Here is a 20,759-nt window from a genome sequence, read left to right as displayed (position 1 = left end):
AGCAAATCAAAATAAACGTCCTACCACATTGACCGTATTCTTTTTTGGGGGGGAGCCGCATATAACGTTTATCTGTGAAAACTATTTCTAAAGACTTTTTTTGTTTGTTTGTTTTTGTTTGTTTTTTGTAGGGGCGAGTTTGTAAGGGCTATGCTAGGTGGTAATTGACAGAGATCAGCCAATTAAAACCAGTGGTTGTTTCAGCCGCTCCTGCCTCACACCTCCAGTCAAGTCTCGTTCCGAGGAACTGTGAAACCAGACGTTTCGACCCGAGAGAGAGCTTGTAYTGGACGAGATTAGGTACACACTAAATTAGAGTGTTGAATTAGTAGCTGGACACTGAGTGGRGAAAGCCGCCCAGGGCCTACCGGTCTTGTCCGGACCCGCTGGCCAATCAATGGCATTAAGCTATTTAATCCATGCTTTCCCAAACTCGGTCCTGCACATTTTMTTTTTTGTCCTAGCACTACGCATCTGATTCAAATAATCAAAGTGTGATAATGAGTTGGTTATTTGAATCAGCTGGGTAGTGCAGAGGCTAGGATCGAGTTTGGGAAACCCRGATTTAATCCATTAATACGATTTGTCCACTGGAACTGGAGAGTGTGGGAGAGGATGCTTGCTCGGCGCAATTGACTAGCTGCCTAAGTGAGTGTGTGTATCAGTCACCACAAACATCTGCACTCCCTATTGTTCCAAAGTGCGCACGCGTGTATCAGCCTCTACAATCAGTCAACATCCCCACTCTGTATTGTTCCGACGCACAAACGCGATTGGCTACATATTCCTGATTCTCTAGGGTGTGTGTGTGTCTTATCAGTGTGCCGTGGGTATTATTTACACAGTTGCAGTGTGGATAAGAGCCTTGTTGAGGAGTGACAGACAACAGGAGACGAAACCACGGAGAGAGACGGCTAGAGAGGATCTGACGTGGACTAGAACTGGAGTCATATTGACAGAGACTGATCGGAGTTTAAACACTGAGTTCGCAAACTTCACATATGCACACTCATCCCTCCCACCCTTCATCCATCCCAACTTCTCCCTCTTTCTTCTCCCTACGGGAGACGAGAAGGTGAGGGACAGATGGATGGAGACGTGACGATAGAGTGATGATGATAGGAGTTGATTGGAGTGTAATCGTGAAGGAAGGAGAAATGGAGATGTGGGAAGGCTGCAGACAGCTCCCTGAGATGGAATCCGTCTGCTAGAATGTCTAGAGCTGTCAATCAAACTATGGTCTGGCCTCTGACTGGTCGATAGGCTCAGCAGGCGATTAACAGAGTGCAATACAATGGCCAACACACACACACGCACTCTCTGAGTGGGCGATGAGAACCCCCGACAGAACTGGACGACAGGATGAGGAGAGGAAAGAAGGGAGGAGAGCAGGTGGGGGACGAGTCAAGCTGTTGCATGCTGGGTAGCTCCGAGAACACCTACAGCTCAGAAAAGGACATGAGGGGAAGAGGGAAGGGAGGATGGAGGATGAGAGAAAAAGGAGGAGAGAATGTAAGGGAGAAGAGCGAATGAGAGAAAAGTGTGAATAAGTGAAGGGAGTTGCTAAAAGAGAGGGAAGCAGTAGTGTGTAAGGTGGCATACTGTTCTATGCTGGTTAAATCTGCTGTAATCCTCTGTGTCGACAGCAGGGTTGTTACCACTGCTCCTCTCGCCTCCTCTCTCCTCCTCTCTCCTCTCTCAGCTCTCCTGCTCCCTCTTTCCCCCCCATCCCTTCCACCCCTCCATCTTACTAATTCCCTCTATTTCCCCCCTTTATCTCTCCCCCTCCTTCCCTCCCCCTTACTCTGTTGGCGTCTCAGAGGTCTTGTTAGAGAAGTCATTTGTCTCCAGCGTTTATTACAGACCATTCTAAAGGCCTGGCTGTTAGAGGCCACAAACCTCTGTCCTCTTCTCATCCCTCTCTTTCTGTTTCCCCTCCTGAGTACTCTCCTTATTTTGCCTTCTCATCTTCTCTACAGTCTTCTCCTGTTTCATCTCTCCATTCCCCTTATCTCCATTCCGCTCGTGGCCTTTCTTACCCCTGTTTCCCTCCTTCCCAAATCCCCTGAAAGGAACCCCCAGACTCGCCCAAATACCACCCCCAACAACCCTCCCAAATACAAGTACCCCAAGGGCCCCTTCAACACCTGCCACAGACATGTAAGGGCCCTAACWACCCCTCCACATACCCGATCCCCTCCCTGCTGCACTACTTAGTACACTCCCTAGGAAACAACCCAGAGTAACCTTTCTCATGCTCTTCTCTGGGTCTAATGGTGTTCTGCAGACAGTACTAGTGTAGGCAGTCTTCCTAAAAAAGGTATAGTTTAAAGTGGAGSTACATACAGTCTAACTGAGATGTTTTCCACAAGACAAAGTAGCCAGCCAGGCTCCCCTGGTCTGGGAGGTGTTCAAATATATGTTTTGCTGAACATGCTCTCTTTTGGTGGACTCTGGTACATTCTAATGCTAGATTGTATTTTCAAACAGCAACTATCAGGAAATAACACTGATCAAATGTGTTCACACTTGTACAGTGTTAGTTTCATCAGCTGTTGTCCAATATTATAGAAAAACACAGGGAAAACTTCATTTCGACTGTCTGGGCCTTTAGGCTTCAAGCTTTCTTTTAAGAGGCATTTTTTTCAGCTATCTACAATCCAGGTATGATTGAAGAATGAAGCAGGTGTTAAACATGGGCTTTGCTACACAGACAYCAGCATTTGACTACTCCACTGTCAACACTTTGGTTGAACTTGGCAATTGATCCGCGCTTCACATGCGTGTCGAACCGCGGGGGGTGATCCGTACGGATCAACTACGGTCCGTTACACCTCTACTGTCTAACAATGATGAACAACCAACTTGACGGAGCTTGAAGAGTTTAAAAAAGAATAATGAGCAGATATTGTACAATCCAGGTGTACAAATCTCTTAGAGACTTACCCAGAAAGACACAGCTGTAATCGCAGCCAAAGGTGATTCCAACATGTATTGACTCAAGGGGTTGAATATTTATCTAATCTTGATTAAATAAATATTCAACCCCCTGAGTCAATACATGTAATTGCCCATTATTATTTTTTATACTCTTAAAGCTCTGTCAAGTTGGTTGTTCATCATTGTTAGACAGTAGTGGTGTAACGGACCGCAGTTGGCAGCGATTACAGCTGTGTCTTTTTTGGGTACGTCTCTAAGAGATTTGTACACCTGGATTGTACAATATTTGCTCATTATTCTTTTTTAAACTCTTCAAGCTCCGTCAAGTTGGTTGTTCATCATTGTTAGACAGTAGAGGTGTAACGGACCGTAGCTGACCCGTACGGATCACCCCCCACGGTTCGGTACGCATGTGAACCGCAGATCAATTGCAAAGTTTAACCATCATAGTGTGAAATACAGTTTAACTGCCGCTGTTACTTTTTAAAGTAATAATTCCCTACATCTCGATGCAGAGCTGCAGTGAAAAGATAAAGACAGATGCTGTGTTCTACTCTGAAGCCTGAAGGTTGATTTGATCATTTAAAAAAAGCAGTTGTGTGTACTGTTCACGTGAACGGGTCATGTTGAATCCCAACGAATCAATCCTGGATGCTCYCGTTGCAAAAAGCAAAGAAGAAAAGCGCAGTGACAGCCATGGCTAGCGGAGGAGCTGAAGAACTGGAAAAGCCTCCCGCTTCATTTAAGTCTCATGTTTGGGAGCATTTTGGCTTCCCTGTCAAATATGATGYCGGATGAAGGGTGGTGGACAACACCATTARGGRGTGTAGGCYTTGTGCCACAAGAAAGCCGTATGATCATGGAAATACATCGAGCGTGGCCACACATTTAAAGCGTCATCACCCTGGTGTGTCAGTGACGGGAGCCAACTCAGCCAAGAGACAACTTCTCACTGCGACATTTAAGCGGCCCTTTGCTGCAGAATCAGACCGGACTAAAGCCATCACCAAATCTATTGGGATGTTTATCTCGGCAGACATGAGGCCATACTCTGTTGTGGAAAACAAAAAGTTTAAAAATATGGTGAAAGTGCTTGAGCCACGCTACGAACTCCCCTGGCGCCCCCACTTCAGTATGAAGATGGACCGAGCACGCCCCCACTTTCAGTATGAAGATGGACCGAGCACGCCCCACTTCAGTATGAAGATGGACCGAGCACGCCCCCACTTCAGTATGAAGATGGACCGAGCACGCCCCCACTTCAGTATGAAGATGGACCGAGCACGCCCCCACTTCAGTATGAAGATGGACCGAGCACGCCCACTTCAGTATGAAGATGGACCGAGCACGCCCCCACTTCAGTATGAAGATGGACCGAGCACGCCCCCACTTCAGTATGAAGATGGACCGAGCACGCCCCACTTCGTATGAAGATGGACCGAGCACACCCCCATTCTCATCGACGGGGCTGTAGTGGAGCAGGTTGAGAGCTTCAAGTTCCTTGGTGTCCACACAACAACAAACTAGAATGGTCCAAACACACCAAGACAGTTGTGAAGAGGGCACAACAAGCTATTCCCCTCAGGAAACTAAAAAGATTTGGCATGGGTCCTGAGATCCTCAAAAGGTTCTACAGCTGCAACATCAAGAGCATCCTGACTGGTTGCATCACTGCCTGGTACGGCAATTGCTCGGCCTCTGACCGCAAGGCACTACAGAGGGTAGTGCGTATGGCCCAGTACATCACTGGGGCTAAGCTGCCTGCCATCCAGGACCTCTACACCAGGCGGTGTCAGAGAAAGGCCCAAAAACATTGTCAAAGACCCAGTCATAGACTGTTCTCTCTACTACCGCATGGCAAGCGGTACTGGAGTACAAGTCTAGGCTAAAAAGCCTTCTCAACAGTGTTTACCCCCAAGCCATAAGACTCCTGAACAGATAATCAAATGGCTAATAATCAAATGCCCCCCCCCCTCTTTTACGCTGCTGCTACACTCTGTTTATCATATATGCATAGTCACTTTAACTATACATCATGTACATACTACCTCAATTGGGCCAACCAACCAGTGCTCCCACACATTGGCTAACCGGGCTATCTGCATTGTGTTCCGCCACCACCACCACTCTTTAGCTACTGCTACTCTCTGTTCATCATATATGCATAGTCACTTTAACCATATCTACATGTACATACTACCTTAATCAGCCTGACTAACCGGTGTCTGTAAGTAGCCTCGCTACTTTTATAGCCTCACTACTGTATATAGCCTGTCTTTTTAGTGTTGTTTTATTTCTTTACCTACCTATTGTTCACCTAATACCTTTTTTTGCACTATTGGTTAGAGCCTGTAAGTAAGCATCTCACTGTAAGGTCTACACCTGTTGTATTCTGCACACATGACAATTAAACTTTGATGTGATATCGTGCCACATCTTTATGAACAGGAAAATATCCAAACTGTCAACGAATTATCCAAGACATTCTCTGTTGCCCTTACCACAGACGGCTGGACCTCCAGGGCAACAAGAAGCTAGTGAATGTGACTGCTCACTACACCACAGAGGAGTTGGAGATGTGAAGTCCGGTGCTACACATACGCCCCCTCTATGAGAGTGACACAGGCACACATCTGGCGCAGGTGCTGCTAGGAGCAGGTAGGAGCAGTAGCAGAGTGGAAGCTAGAGAGCCCAATAGCAATATCCCAACCACCACAGATAATGCCAAGAACCAAGTAAATGCAGTGATAGAGGCTGGACTGGGCCACAGATAGCTTGCTTTGCACATGTGATCAATGTAGCATCCCAAAGGGGAATCTCAGTGAACCAGATGGACCGCCTCCTTGAGAGGATCAGGAAGGTGGTTTCCTTTGTCCACCGAAGCACAACAGCCGCTCATGTGCTTAAGACCAAGCAGGAAATGATACAGCTACGACCCCAAAAGCTCATACACCATGTCACAACAAGATGGAACTCCACTTATGACATGTTGGAGCACCATCTTGAGCAGCAGGCAGCTGTATACTCTGCACTGACAGACAAGACCCTGAAAAACAATAAAGACATCGTCACCTTGTCTGATGATGATGTGAAAGTGGCAGAGGTCCTCCAGGTGCTCAAACCCCTCAAAACAGTTACAACCCTAAGGAGCACTGAAACTGCACCGTCTGTGTCCATGATCCTACCTCTGAAAACAAGGATTCTACAATCCATGGCCCCAAGATAGGAAGACAGCACCATCACTAGAGATGTCAAGGCTGCCATTAGAGAGGACCTGAACCCCAGATACCCCCCTAATGTACAGAACTACCTTCATAGAGCTACTGCACTGGATCCAAGGTTCAAGTCCCTGTCTCACCTAGACCCTGCCCTGCCCCAGAGGACATACAGTGATCTCACCACTGAGATTGTGGCCACTGAAGAGGTAAAAGAAAAGAAGAAAAAAAAGAGTGAATTACTTAAATAATAAATATAGTGCAGTCTAATCTTAGTCAATGCTATTGCTATTAGAATCATCCATTTTTGACTTGGAATAATAATGACTTTATTAAATGTTATTGCCACAATTATAGTTCTATGAAATATGAAAATAATAATTAGTTTTTAAAAAATCAAGTCATTTTTTTCTGCAGGGTCAAGCCACAGAGCCGACAGGAGCAGACTCAGATGCATCTCCTCCGCAAAATAATTCAGCCATGAAGGAGCTTTTCGGGGAGACCTTTGCGAGCAAGGACACAGGCAAGACGTTTGCAAACACCATCAAAGAGGTGGCATCCTACAATGCAGCAAGTGGCTTTCCAGTGGATGGTGATCCACTGGTGGAAAAGCAATGAGTGCAAATACCCTCACATTGCCATGATGGCTAGAAGCTACCCGGCTGTGCCTGACACTTCAGTTCCTAGCGAGAGGGTGTTCTCCACGGCAGGGGACATAGTGACTGCAAAGAGGTCTACCCTCTCCCCAGACATCATCATCTTTTTGAAAAATTATTTTAATTTATAAGCTCAGGTCTGCTTTGCTTTCTTGATCAATGGAACCAGGATGCACCRGAGGTCAATTTCAAGTCTCATAGCAAAAGGTCTGAATACTTATMTAAATAAGCTATTCCTGTTTTGTATTCATGGGCATTAATCATGGAGTTGGTTCCCCGTTTGCTGCTATAAGAGCCTCACTCTTCTGGGAAGGCTTTCCACTAGATGTTGGAGCATTACTGCGGGTAAATGCTTCCATTCATCCACAGGAACATTAGAGAGGTTCGGCACTTATGTTGGGCGCTTAGGCCTGGCTCGCAGTCGCCGTTCCAATACATCCTCAAGGTGTTTGATGGGGTTGAGGTCAGGATCTGTGCAGGACAGTTAAGTTCTACCATACCAATCTCAACAAACCATTTCTGTATGGACCTCGCTTGTGCACGGGGGCATGGTCATGCTGAAACAGGAAAGGGTCTTCTCCAAACTGTTGCCACGAAGTTAGAAGCACAGAATCGTCTAGAATGGCATTGTATGCTTAGTGTAACGGATGTGAAATGGCTAGCTAGTAGCGGTGGTGCGCGCTAATAGCGTTTCAAATCGGTTACATCACTCGCTTTGAGACCTTGAAGTAGTGGTTCCCTTGCTCTGCAAGAGCCGTGGCCTTTGTGGAGCGATGGGTAACGACGCTTCGTGGGTAACTGTTGTTGATGTGTGCAGAGGGTCCCTGGTTCGCGCCCGGGTCGGGGCGAGGGGACAGCATAAAGTTATACTGTTACAGTAGCGTACTGTTAAGATTTGCCTTCACTGGAACTAAGGTGCCTAGCCCAAACCATGAAAAATACTACCAAAAGAGAAATGACATGGTTACAGTAGGCTAGCCAAGAGGAATGCCCAGTGTTGTTTTGAAGCTTTCTTTTTGCAGACTATCAACAGAAGCTAGCATATTGCTAGTATGTTCACTATTGGAGGTTAACTTTTGCAAATCACTTTCCCTAACTTTCCCTAAAATACGCTCAGTGAGACATCAGTACTGCTTGAGAAGTTGCGTGGTGGCGCTTGAATGAACAGCCAATCAGATTTCTCAAATATAAATAGCATGACATTTACGCGTGTAGTCTTCAATGGTAGACRGCGACAGAGCAGGTAAATGTTGAACTGGAATGCAAAAAGGCACTGAAAAGTTACTGGCCCTCTTGAGGGCCAGTGACTGACGAGTTCCACTGGCCCAACATGATTTAGTGMCCCCGGGCCAGCGAGCCATCGTTAATGTCGGACCCAGCGCGTTATATAAAATAAATGAACGTGCCAGAAAACAATAGGCTATGTGGATTTCAACTCATCATTAACACATTATACGGGACGTGCAAATTCATGCGCTCTTCCTCCGTGTAGAAATTTGACCACAGCTGCAACCACACCCAGGTACCGAGAGGCGGGACTGACAGCAGACGGTCAAACCATCAGTGTTTCCCGGTCATCGCTCACTTTGTGACTGACAGGCGCCTGTCCTATCAATAGATTGAACGATATGCATATTCCAGCATTCTAGCAGGAATGGGCTCAGCAGAAAAAGTACCCGGCTGAAAAARACTCTGTAATCGGCTGTATAGCCGACAGCCGGCACTAGTGGAAAATACTGCTAATCCCTATTCCCTTATGATAGAAAGAGAGGGTGTGAAAAGGAAGGTGATTTTTAGACTAAAGAAGAAAGAGCGAGAAAAGGAAAGAGATCCAGAGCGAAAGGGCGTGTGTAACAGAGATTGGGTACTTGTTAAAAGGTGATYYGTMTTWKSWRGMWWKCYWSMWAAKACKRATGTGAGAAAAAGGTTAGGCACAACCAACCCTGATGATCAACCCATATTGGCCGTTAATAGAACATCTACCAACATTTAGCACACAGCAATTACAATCAAGGCCGATTTTACACATCATTGTCTGAAGCATTAATTGATATGGGGGGGGTTAGGGGAGCATCTAAACTCTAGAGCAGGGATATTCAACTCTTACACTACGAGGTCCAGAGCCTGCTGGTTTTCTATTCTACCTGATAATTCATTGTTTTAAACCTGGGACACCAGGTGGTTGCAATGAAAAAACACTCTGGAACTAGCTTCGAGATCCAGAGTTGAGTTAGGGCTCTAGACTACAGCAATGAATATAAATMGAATAAACAAAGTACGTGTGCTTGTGCTAAAATGCATCAAACTGTACACAGCTCATTCCCCTCAATTAACCCTGCCTTGCCTCAGCCCTGACCGACAGATGACTTCATGATTAGAATTGAATTAAACTGCATCGTCTCTCCCTCCGCCTAATGTGTCGTGGAGAACACTTCCCTTGTCATTTTATTTCCTCCGCTCTCTTCTCATCTGTCCTTCACTCTCTCTTCTCCCTTTCTCCTCCACCTTATCCTCTCTCTTTTCAACCTCCTTTCCTCTCTCCCTCCTTTCCTCTCCCTCCCTCTCTCCTATCAGATGTTATGGGAACAGTAGTTCTCCCTCTAGAGGGCGATATTGTACTCAGGGGGCCTTTAGTGTATTAAATCAGTGGTTCCCAACCAGGGGTGCTAGGACCCCTAGGGTACTTGGCCTATCCATAGGGGGTACRTGAGAAGACTCATGAGACCATAAGGCTTACTGGTAAAATGCACATGAGGGGGAACTTCCGGGGAACTCTGGGCCAGAACAAAATTCAGAAAAGGGTTGGGAACCACTGTTAGATTATCAGCTCTCGGCCCGCCCAAGGCTCTCTCTCCTGGGGTGTGTGTGTGTGTGTCCAAGGGTACTGCTAATGGCTTTCTGTTTAGTCTACATCTGGAGATGCATGTCTGTGGTACCCTGTTTCTTTCTCTCAATATAGGCTTGTTAAACATGAGAACATCTCTCCTTCCATTCATGATGATATCGGCCCAACCAAGGGTTTGTATTTTCTATCCCTCTTTCTTTGCTCTCCATTTTAAGCCCCAGAAACATCACGAGGTCCCACGTTATCCCTAACCCTCTTAGCTAGAGTTGAAATCGCTCTCTCCCAGAACTTCTAGTGCATTTGAATATGGATCCCAGCGGTGTCCTGTTACATTCTCTCTCTTCTCTTGTGCGGCATCATTCTACTCATGGCTTATCCAGTGCTGCAGAGATTCTCTCTACATGTTCATTTGTACTGGTTATTACTGGTCCTGGTGGTAATCCGTATTGTCTATCTCTATGCTGTGATCTCCTACATGTTCCCATTACCCCATTGAACTGAGATATCACCAAGGTACATGTTTAAAATTTTAAATAAATTAGCATTATAGCATTTTCTTTCCAAACAAACGACTGCTAACAGCAGCAGACTACCTCACAATTAAGATAATAGAATTGTGTTGTGTGTGTGTGTGTGTGTGTGTGTGTGTGTGTGTGTGTGTGCGTGCATAAGTGTCAGTGGTCGCAAAGTATAGATTGCCGCGGTCTTTCTCAGTGGCATTAGGGTATGTTGTTAAAAAGTGGCTAGAGAGGACGCCGTAATGAGAGAAACATCATATACTAGGCCTACTGGAAWAAATAATATGCRACTGAAAATATTAGGATTCCTACAGGATGAATCATGTTTCATTTTTTGCTCCCCATTAAATAAGAGAGGAAATGCAAAACTGGCACCTGTCATCATTCCTCAATCGCACATGCCGACCATCATGACGCTTGCTGCCTGCAGTTTTCTTTCTACCTGATTAAAGAGATGAAGTCCAGACAGGCTCGACTTATTTTAGGAAACTTTCTGAATGGCCAGAGATAATTAGCAAACTCATACTGCACACCCACCCACCTAAAAGGACCCATTAATCAAAGCCGCCTCCAGCGCATCTTACTCAAATCACATTTCTCCTTTCTCAAAAAAAAAAAAAAAGTATTAAAAACCTCGTCTTTAGCTTCAAATCCTTTCTATAGGATATCAACAACTAGTCTACACTATAGGATAACGCCAAATCAACGTAGCCCATCATATAAATTGACAAGGAAAGTTAAGGGGAGATATGGAGACAGCTGTGACATAGGCCTAGGCTACTGTATATGAAGATGAAATTGACAACCATTAGAGAATAGAAACACATGTCCAGCCTGTCCATATTCTATCTGCTGTTGACACATTTTTGAGAACCAATGGGTGGTTACGTTGGCACCAGGCCTACATTGTAATCTGTGCAGTCACTTATTGATAAGGGTAGCCTAAACTCTGGCGGATATTTCACGGCTCCCTTCTTGTAATTGATGCATATCCTCTGGCAACTCACCTCTCTCTTAAACAGGTCGCCTATGCTATATATAGACAATGAACAGCAATATACAGTACCAGTCCAAAACTTGGACACACCTACTCATTCAAGGGTTTTTCTTTATTTTTTACTATTTTCTACATTGTAGAACAATAGTGAAGACATCAAAACTATGAAATAACATATACGGAGAAAAAAGTGTTAAACAAGTCAAAATATATTTTATACTTGAGATTCTTCAAAGTAGTCACCCTTTGCCTTGATGACAGCTTTGCACACTCTTGGCATTCTCTCAACTAGTTTCACCTGGAATGCTTCACCAACAGTCTTAAAGGAGTTCCCACATATGCTGAGCACTTGTTGGCTTTTCCTTCATTCTGCGGTTCAACTCATCCCAAACCATCTTAATAGGGTTGAGGTCAGGGAGATTGTGGAGGCCAGGTCATCGGATGCAGCACCATCACTCTCCTTCTAGGTCAAATAACCCTTACACAGCCTGGAGGTGTGTCCTGGGTCATTGTCCTGTTGAWAAACAAATGATAGTCCCACTAAGAGCAAACCCGATGGGATGGCGTATCCCTGCAGAATGCTGTGGTAGCCATAATGGTTAAGTGTGCCTTGAATTCTAAATAAATCACAGACAGTGTCACCAGAAATGCACCCCCACAACTTCACACCTCCTCCTCCATTCTTCACGGTGGGAACCACACATGCGGAGATCATCCGTTCACCTACTCTGCGTCTCACAAAGACACGGCGGTTGGAACCAAAAATCWAAAATTTGGACTCATCAGACCAAAGGACCGATTTCCAGCGGTCTAATGTCCATTGCTTGTGTTTCTTTGCCTAAGCAAGTCTCTTCTTCTCATTGGTGTCCTTAAGTAGTGGTTTCTTTGCAACAATTCGACCATGAAGGCCTGATTCATGCAGTCTCCTCTGAACAGTTGATGTTGAGATGTATCTATTAGTTGAACTCTGTGAAGCATTTATTTGGGCTGCAATCTGAGGTGCAGTTAACTCTAATGAACTTATCCTCTGCAGAAGAGGTAACTCTGGGTCTTCCTTTCCTGTCGCGGTCCTCATGAGAGCCAGTTTCATCATAGCGCTTGATGATTTTTGTGCACTTAAAATAAACTTTCTTTGAAACTGTAAAACTTGAAATTTTACAGATTGACTGATGATGATAAGGATGGACRGTCATTTTCTTTGCTWATTTGAGCTGTTCTTGCCATAATATGGACTTGGTATTTTATCAAATAGGGCTATCTTCCGTATAGCACCKCTACCATGTCACAACACAACAGATTGGCTCAAACGCATTGAGGAAAGAAATTCCACAAATTAACATGGCCCACCTGTTAATTGAAATGCATTCCAGGTGACTACCTCATGAAGCTGGTTGAGAGAATGCCAAGAGCATGCAAAGCTGTCATCAAGGCAAAGGGTGGCTACTTTGAAGAATATAAAATATAAAATATATTTTGATTTGTTTAACACTTTTTTGGTTACTACATGATTCCAAATGTGTTATTTCATAGTTTGTGTGTTCACTATTATTCCTACAATGCAGAAAATAGTAAAAATAAAGAAAAACCGTTGAATGAATAGTTGTGTCCAAACTTTTGACTGGTACTGTAGTTTGAAACTTAGAACTATTCGAGGAGCGAAGCGTCGATCGATCCACTTGCTTGCTGAACAGATATAAAATAGGCCACACTGTTGGCAATAAACTGTCGTGGAAGTTTGAATGGTGAGAGCGACGTGTAGCTATGGTGTGATGTGATCACACTGGCTAAATGGATACATTGCTGCATTGCAAAAAAAACAGGCAGAGAGAAACTCATTAATTTATTCATTCACACKACAAACCCACAGACCTGTCAGTGGCAGTGCGTGGACTGTCAGTGGTAGGCTATACCCTGTATTTTTTGTAGTATTAAAAAGATTCTGCTGATGTTTCCAGTCATATAAAATGTAATAGGCTAGAAATTACATGTAATGTGTTTATACAGACCTAAGGCCAAATTTTTGCCGGGCAAAGAAAGGAGATGAAACGTTTCTCTATTTGCCATTATAGGCATTGGAATTGTTCCATGCATCTCTCTCACATAGTAGGGTAGGCTACATACATATACAATAAATCAATGTTTTGCTAAGTTGTATATAGAACTTTATACGCTTACTTCACACAAATATTTTCATTAATTAAGTGTCTGCGTTTGTAGCCATGAAAAATGAAAAACGCAGACTGTGCCGCAATGATCTCTGRCGGAGCCCACGGGTCCTGTGGTATTGCATCCCTCTACCCCTACGCAATGGCCAAGTTACCTCACAGCTACCCCCAGTGAAACATTCCTGATTGCCGCCGCTGAGCAGGACTGTGGTTCTAAGAGGCAGGCTAAAGGATTGGCTCATTGGTGGTGGTGTGTTAAGACAACAAGAAATACTCAGCTATCAAACATCCCCAAATGAGCCTTATTCTATATCCGTGCTGAGGTTGCGTGATCACCTCAGCATTGACAGGACAGAGAAACCCGACATGCTCACATGCAAACAAAAGAAAAGACAAKAAAGAAATTGATACAACTCCTAATGACATGAAATGAATAAAGTTAGGAGCTAGGACRGAAATAGGTGCTGGTAGCCTATTCATTTTGGSGACTGGTAGGCTACTGTTTATATGTGCAAGAGCTCCACAATACTTTTGAGCTAATATTCTATATGAGGAACATGAGCTCAGTAGAAAAGTTGAGGTGCTGGTAGGCTACTCAGCTCCGGTGACCTCCTGCCCAAGTCAAGCACTGGATATAAATGATAAGGCTATGTAACGGGCAATTGATACATTAAAGGGATACTTCTGGATTTTGGCAATGAGGCCCTTTATTTTCTTCCCCATTTGACCTCCAAAAATTGGTATCGGATGTGAAAAACCAATATCGGTCATTCTCTAAATCAGTAGTTTCATTAGGATTCATGTAGGCCTTAATAATCACCCGCGATACAGCGAGGCCACTGTGCCTGACATTTAAACAACACGAGGTTAGCCAACACCCCAGGCACTGTCACAACCAGCCCTGCTGTGTGTGTGTGTGTGTGTGTGTGTGTGTGTGTGTGTGTGTGTGTGTGTGTGTGTGTGTGTGTGTGTGTGTGTGTGTGTGTGTGTGTGTGTGTGTGTGTGTGTGTGTGTGTGTGTGAGAGAGAGAGAGATGAATTTGACAACCTGACCTTTTGGTATGATTGCTGTAACACTCATTATGAGACAAACTTAAGGACAAGAGGATGTGTCACTCCAAAATAACTTAGAAATAATTTAAATAAGCAATAAAGCCCAAGGGGGTGTGGTATATGGCAAATATACCACAGCTAAGGGCTTTWCCTATGCACAACGTGGAGTGCTTGGATACAGTCCATATACCACAAAACCCCAAGGTGCCTTATTACTATTATAAACAGGTTACCACCGTAATTAGAACAGTAAACAAGCTATTTTGTGTCATACCCGTGGTATATTGTCTGATATACCACAGCTTTCAGCCAATCAGCATCCAGGGCTTGAACGTCCCGGTTTATAATAAGTAACAACTAACTAGTAATAACTAATTAAGAGAGGTTGGTCAGGATGTACTGTACTGGTGGATTGCTGCTAAAAAATGGCCTAATAATGGATTGAGCCCTTATTTCTTACCTTGTGTGGAAGGAACAGAGAGTTGACTGTTGCTAGCAGACTGGAGGTGTCCGGTGCATCCCTCTGGCCACAGATTACTATCTAGAGAGGGAGGAAGGGAAGAGAGAGAGAGGGAGAGAGTGAGAGGGGAGAGAGGGGAGAGATAGGAGAGAGAGAGAGTGAGAGGAGAGAGAGAGTGAGAGGGGAGAGAGAGTGAGAGAGAGAGAGAGAGAGAGGAGAGGAGTGAAAGAACATTAAAGGGAGAAGGAATTAATGAATGATGAAGAAAATATACTAAGACAGAGAAAGACTGAGCGACCGAGCAATAGAGGTATAGAACAGAGAGGATTAGAGAGAGAAAGAGAAAAAGAGAGAGAAAGAGAAAAAGAGAGAGAGAAAAAGAGAGAAGGATCCAGAGAGGTAGAGCTAGAGGTCAGAGTGGTGGTTGTAGCAGTAACGAGAGAGGAGAAGGTGTGTTCTGGGCTCAGCTAACCTTATCTGATCCCTAGCTTGTTATCATCCGCCCCCTATCTGACTTATACACACACACACACACACACACAGCTTGTTATCTCCGCCCCCTCGGTGACTTCTCCTCCGCAGGTGAAATATGATGGACAGAACACTTCCAATGTTCTTGCCTTTTTTCTTTCTCTCTAAATGTTTTTTCAACTCCTTTTTTAGCACAAATATCCAGCCGTATGATAAAAGTTTAGTTTGTTCCACTCCAAACTATGCAACTTTGAGTTTGTGTGTGTGTGTGTGTGTTTGTGTGGACCGTACAATTTGTGTTACCTGTTTGAGTGTGTAGTGGTTAGCCATCAGTCCCCTGACCATCTCTGGCAGGGCTATGGGGACTCTGGTCAGCCGGTCAGAAAAGGCAGCCAGTAGCTGTTGTGACCGCTGTGACCAGTCCTTACGACCAGTGTAGTGGGACAGACGCAGTAGGTTCAAGGCAGACACAGAGTTACCACTGGGCTCTGCACCATCCTGGTCTGAGAGAAACAGAGAGACATAAAAGACACTAATTTCATATGTTAGTGAAAGATCAAAAAGTGTGTACTGTTTTGTATTCAGACTCAGAGCCAACTTCAACTTTTTCAAATGAAATATCTTTGACAAGTGACTCCTGCAGTAAGAGAAAAAGCTCATCTACATACGTTTGCTGGGGAAAACATTTGTTCTGATTATGCCTGTAGTGTGCCTGTATGTGTGCGTGCGTATGTATGTATGTGCATCAATGTGTGTCAGATGTGACGTGTGTGTTGACGTGAAATGACTGACAGGTGACCTCATGACTCAGTCCTGTTAAGTGATTGGTGTTTATCTCCTTTTGGTGGCCAATGAGATCACAGCGCTGCTCTTCTCATTAGTGATGGGCGGGGAGAATTTTTTTTAAATTGATAGTTACATATCAGGATAATATTTTTTATGATACATCGTATCAACAATATTGCATTATCATTTTTGCAGTAGTTTGCTGTACCAGCACCAGCTTGTTTTCTAGCTTCTTTTTAAATATGGAGCCAATGTTTTCAGCACTTTTATTTCCATGACTGATCAAAACTAATTTCCTCATGGCTCCTTTTGAAACATCGAATCGCAATAAAATCACAGTATAGAATCSCAATACATATRGTATCGGCACCTAAGTTTCGTGATAATATCGTATCATGAGGTCCCTTGCAATTCCCAGCCTTACTTCGCATGACCTCTGACCTCACGCTACACAGCTAACTCTCAGCAGTCTACCAACACATGAGTGTGTGTGAATGTCTGTCTGTGTGTGTGGGGGGGATGATGGGTGATGGTGATGACTGACACAAGCCATCCGCTTTTGATTCAGACAGACAGATAGGAGATGGTTTCTGACAAACACACACACACACACACACACGAGAGGCTATAGTCCACTAAATCATTTTATACATTTAATTTCATACTGTGATCCCCAAGGCAGGAGGCCTATGCACACACAGTCATGCATAACCACATAGGGTTCACTAAATAGTTTTTCATATCTCTCCTCACCCTGAGCCCCATGGCAGAAATCATACACACACGGAACAGTGGATTGAGATGAAACACACACACACACATAGCAAAGAGTGGTGGAACGGGGTGAGACACACACAGCTTTGGGTCGGAATGTAAAATACACAGTGGCACTGGACTGTAGGGCAATCCATCTTCCTGTGACAGAAACACACACACCACACACACACACACACACACACACACACACACACACACACACAGAGGTGTAGCATCACTAATGGAGCTGAATTCAACACATTGCGAGCAACATAATGGTCCCGTCAATCCTCAGAGATGAGAAAAGGCCTCGCACGTCTGGTCTAATCACACACACACACACACACACACACGCACGCACGCACGCACAAACGACACACACGCATACAAATGTGGAGTTGCACACACAGGCAAACACAAGTCAGTTTTAATCTGTCAACAGGCTAAAACAAAAATAATTTCATCTTTTTTGCTTTTTTATCTTTCTATTTTACTTTTTTCTCTACCTTGGTATGAGAAAGGTGGTGTGTTTGTTTGTGCTAGTGTTTGTGCTATTGTCTGCCCTTCTGTCTGCTGCATGTGCACTTGTTTTCCTACGTATCAGTACCTCACGTCCTAACAATTCACCCGAATCTCTGACAAGTAGGAAAACCAGAATTGTTTTGAAAAGTCAGGATTTTTCATGTCATGAATTTGTTCAAATGCTATTTTAAGCTATAAGTGGCGCACAATTGGCCCAGCAGCATCCGGGTTAGGGGGGGGTTTGGCCAGCTGGGATGCCTTTTCCCATCACGCTCTAGCGACCTCTTGTGGCGGGGCGGGCGCATGCACGTTGACTTCCGTCGCCAGTTGTACGGTGTTTCCTCCGGCACATTGGTGCGGCTGGCTTCCGGGTTAAAAGAGAAGTGTGTCAAGAAGCAGTGCGGTTTGGCAGGGTCGTGTTTCGGAGGACGCATGGCTCTCGACCTCGCCTCTCCCGAGTCCGTACGGGAGTTGCAGCGATGGACAAGCTGTAACTACCAATTGGATATCACGAAATTGGGAGGTAAAAAAAGGCCAAAAATTAACCCCCCCCAAAGAAAACAAAAATATAATGTAAAAATTATTTTATTTTTTAAAGTCCATAAATGTTACGAAAATAAAGTTGTGTGTGTGTTGTGTACAATACTGGAGATTGGAGCTGTGCCATTTAGAACATAAGACCTGGTGCTCTTACAAACATTTATTTTCTTCTCCAGGACAGTAAAACATCTCCTGGCAAACATGACATATTGAGTGGTATTGATAAATCATATTAAAGTGATATCGAAGAGCCATTCTTCATTACTTTTCTACACAACATTATTGAGAAAGAAACTCACCCTGTTTGAGTCGTAGCAGTACGGTGGGATCTGTGGGGTCACTGCAGTAGTAGCCCCCTCCCTCTGCGTCCCAGAGAGGAGGTCCTGTCGTCCTGTAGCTCCTCCCCCCAGCGGAGCCACTCTGGCTGCAGCGTGGCCTCGTACAGGTCCAGCAGACCACAGATAACATAAGCATAGTCGTCCAGGAAACCAGCAATGGGTGACACGCTGAGAGACAAAAGGAGAGATACAGTGCGTTCGGAAAGATTCAGACTCCTTGACTTTTTCCAAATTTTTTACGTTGCAGCCTTATTCTAAAATGGATTAAATTCATATTTTTCCTCATCAATCTACACACGATAACAGAATTTTTGCAAATGTATATATATATATATATTTTTACTGAAATACATTATTTACATAAGTATTCAGACCCTTTGCTATGAGACTCGAAATTGAGTTCAGGTGCATCCTGTTTCTACAACTTGAATGGAGTCCACCTGTGGTCAAATCAAATGACTGGACAAGATATGGAAAGGCACACACACCTGTCTATATAAGTGGCCTCCATCATTCTAAATGGAAGAAGTTTGGGGCCACCAAGACTCTCTAAACCAAGACTCTCTAAACTGAGCAATCGGGGGAGAAGGCCTTGGTCAGGGAGGTGACAATGTCACTCAGACAGAGCTCAAGAGTTCCCTTGTAGGGATGGAGAACTTTCCAGAAGGACAACCATCTCTGCACTTCACCAATCAGGCCTTTATGGTAGAGTGGCCAGATGGAAGCCACTCTCAGTAAAAGGCACATGACAGCTGTTTGGATTTGCCAAAAGGCACCTAAAGACTCAAAAACAAGATTCTCTGGTCTGATGGAAAAACAAGATTGAACTCTTTGGCCTGAATGCCAAACGTCATGTCTGGAGGAAACCAGACACCCTCCCTACAGTGAAGCATGGTGGCGGCAGCATCATGCTGTGCGGAWMCATTTCAGCAGCAGGGACTGGGATTCTAGTCAGGATCGAGGGAGATGAACTGAACAAAGTACAGAGAGATCATTGATGAAAACCTGCTCCAGAGCACTCAGGACCTCAGACTGGGGTGAAGGTTCACCTTCCAACAGGACAACGACCCTAAGCACATGGCCAAGACAACGCAGTGGCTTCGGGACAAGTCTCTGAATGTCATTGAGTGGCCCAGCCAGAGCCCAGACTAGATCCTGATCTCTGGAGAGACCTGAAAATAGCTGCGCAGCAACGCTCCCATCCAACCTGACAGAGCTTGAGAGGATCTGCAGAGAAGAATTTGAAAAACTCCCCAAATACAGGTGTGCCAAGCTTATAGCATCATACCAAAGAACACTCAAGGCTTTAATCGCTCCCAAAAGTGCTTCAACAAAGTACTGAGAAAAGGGTCTGAATATTTATGTAAATGTGATATTTCCATTATTATATATTTTTTTATAAACATGCAAACATTTCTAAAAACCTGTTTTTGCTTTGTCATTATGGGGTATTGTGTGTAGATTGTTGAGGGAAAATCATTTAAAAATCATTTGTATAATAAGGTTGCAACMTAACAAAATATGAAAAATGTGAAGGGGTCTGAATACTTTCTGAATGCACTGTATMAATCAAGGATTGATTGATGAATCAAGAAATTATCGATAAATCAATTACTAGRTGTATGGAAACACTGTTTATAAACTGTATAACAAATGTCTATGCGAGTCAAAAAGAAGACATTTTACCAMCTTGTATTTCAACCCCAGTACCCACAGTAACTCTTCATATAAACTATACCCCCCTTCCAGAACTATATTTCCTAGGCTCCTGTAAGTCCCTCCCCAACACCCCCACCTGCCCTCCACCACGTACCCCCAGMACCTCCCCAGTACCTTCCTCCCACAGCCCCTGTGTCCCCTAGGTTCCCAGCCTGTCTCGTAGGGTGACACCCCGACAAGGTGAGTGTGGGGGACAAACGGTGACATGAGGGCAGCTAGCCCTYTGTCTGGGGACGGTGGCGGGGTGAGGTGGGCGATGGAGAAGGCATATCCATCTTTCCATGGGTCAGCCAACACTTCACCTAACAGGACTTCCCAGGCTGAGGAGAGGGGTGAGAGGAACTGTTAGGAGACTCACAGCTACATACCAAATGGCACCCTATTTTCTATGTAGTGACCTACTTTTGACCAGAGCCATTTGGGATGCACCAGTAACAGACTGTCATCTACTCCAAGTGTGAAGGTAAGGTAGATAGAGGAAGAGGCGATGGAGAGACGGTGAAATTAATGGGGTGAGAGAGAGCGAGAGAGGGATTAATGAAAAAGGAGACGGGTGATGTGGAGAAAGGTGGAGGGGGGTCCCTGCTCTCACCCCTGTGTCAGCAAGAAAAACTGTTTGGAAACCCACGTCATCTAGCTCCAGTCAATTAGATGGAAAACCTTTCAGAGTCTGAAGAGGCCTTCACACACACACACACACACCACACACACACACACACACACACACACACACACACACACGTACACGTACACGTACACGTACACGTACACGTACACAT

At 44.6% G+C, this 20,759-nt stretch overlaps 1 protein-coding gene across 1 annotated transcript in view; it reads right to left on the bottom strand.

Annotated features, from left to right (window-relative positions):
• Nucleotides 1-20,759, bottom strand: part of spata20 (spermatogenesis associated 20) — a 62,302-nt gene that overhangs the window by 11,992 nt on the left and 29,551 nt on the right. Inside the window, 4 exon segments of the mRNA XM_023993238.3 lie at nt 14,849-14,929; nt 15,623-15,822; nt 18,223-18,299; nt 18,301-18,429. Of these exon segments, the coding sequence (XP_023849006.1) occupies nt 14,849-14,929; nt 15,623-15,822; nt 18,223-18,299; nt 18,301-18,429 (487 nt within the window).

This window comes from Salvelinus sp. IW2-2015, linkage group LG8 (assembly GCF_002910315.2).
Source record: "Salvelinus sp. IW2-2015 linkage group LG8, ASM291031v2, whole genome shotgun sequence".
Lineage (NCBI taxonomy): Eukaryota > Metazoa > Chordata > Actinopteri > Salmoniformes > Salmonidae > Salvelinus > Salvelinus sp. IW2-2015.
Note: the sequence above shows the minus strand (reverse complement) of the source record. Positions and strands in the feature narration are given on the sequence as shown.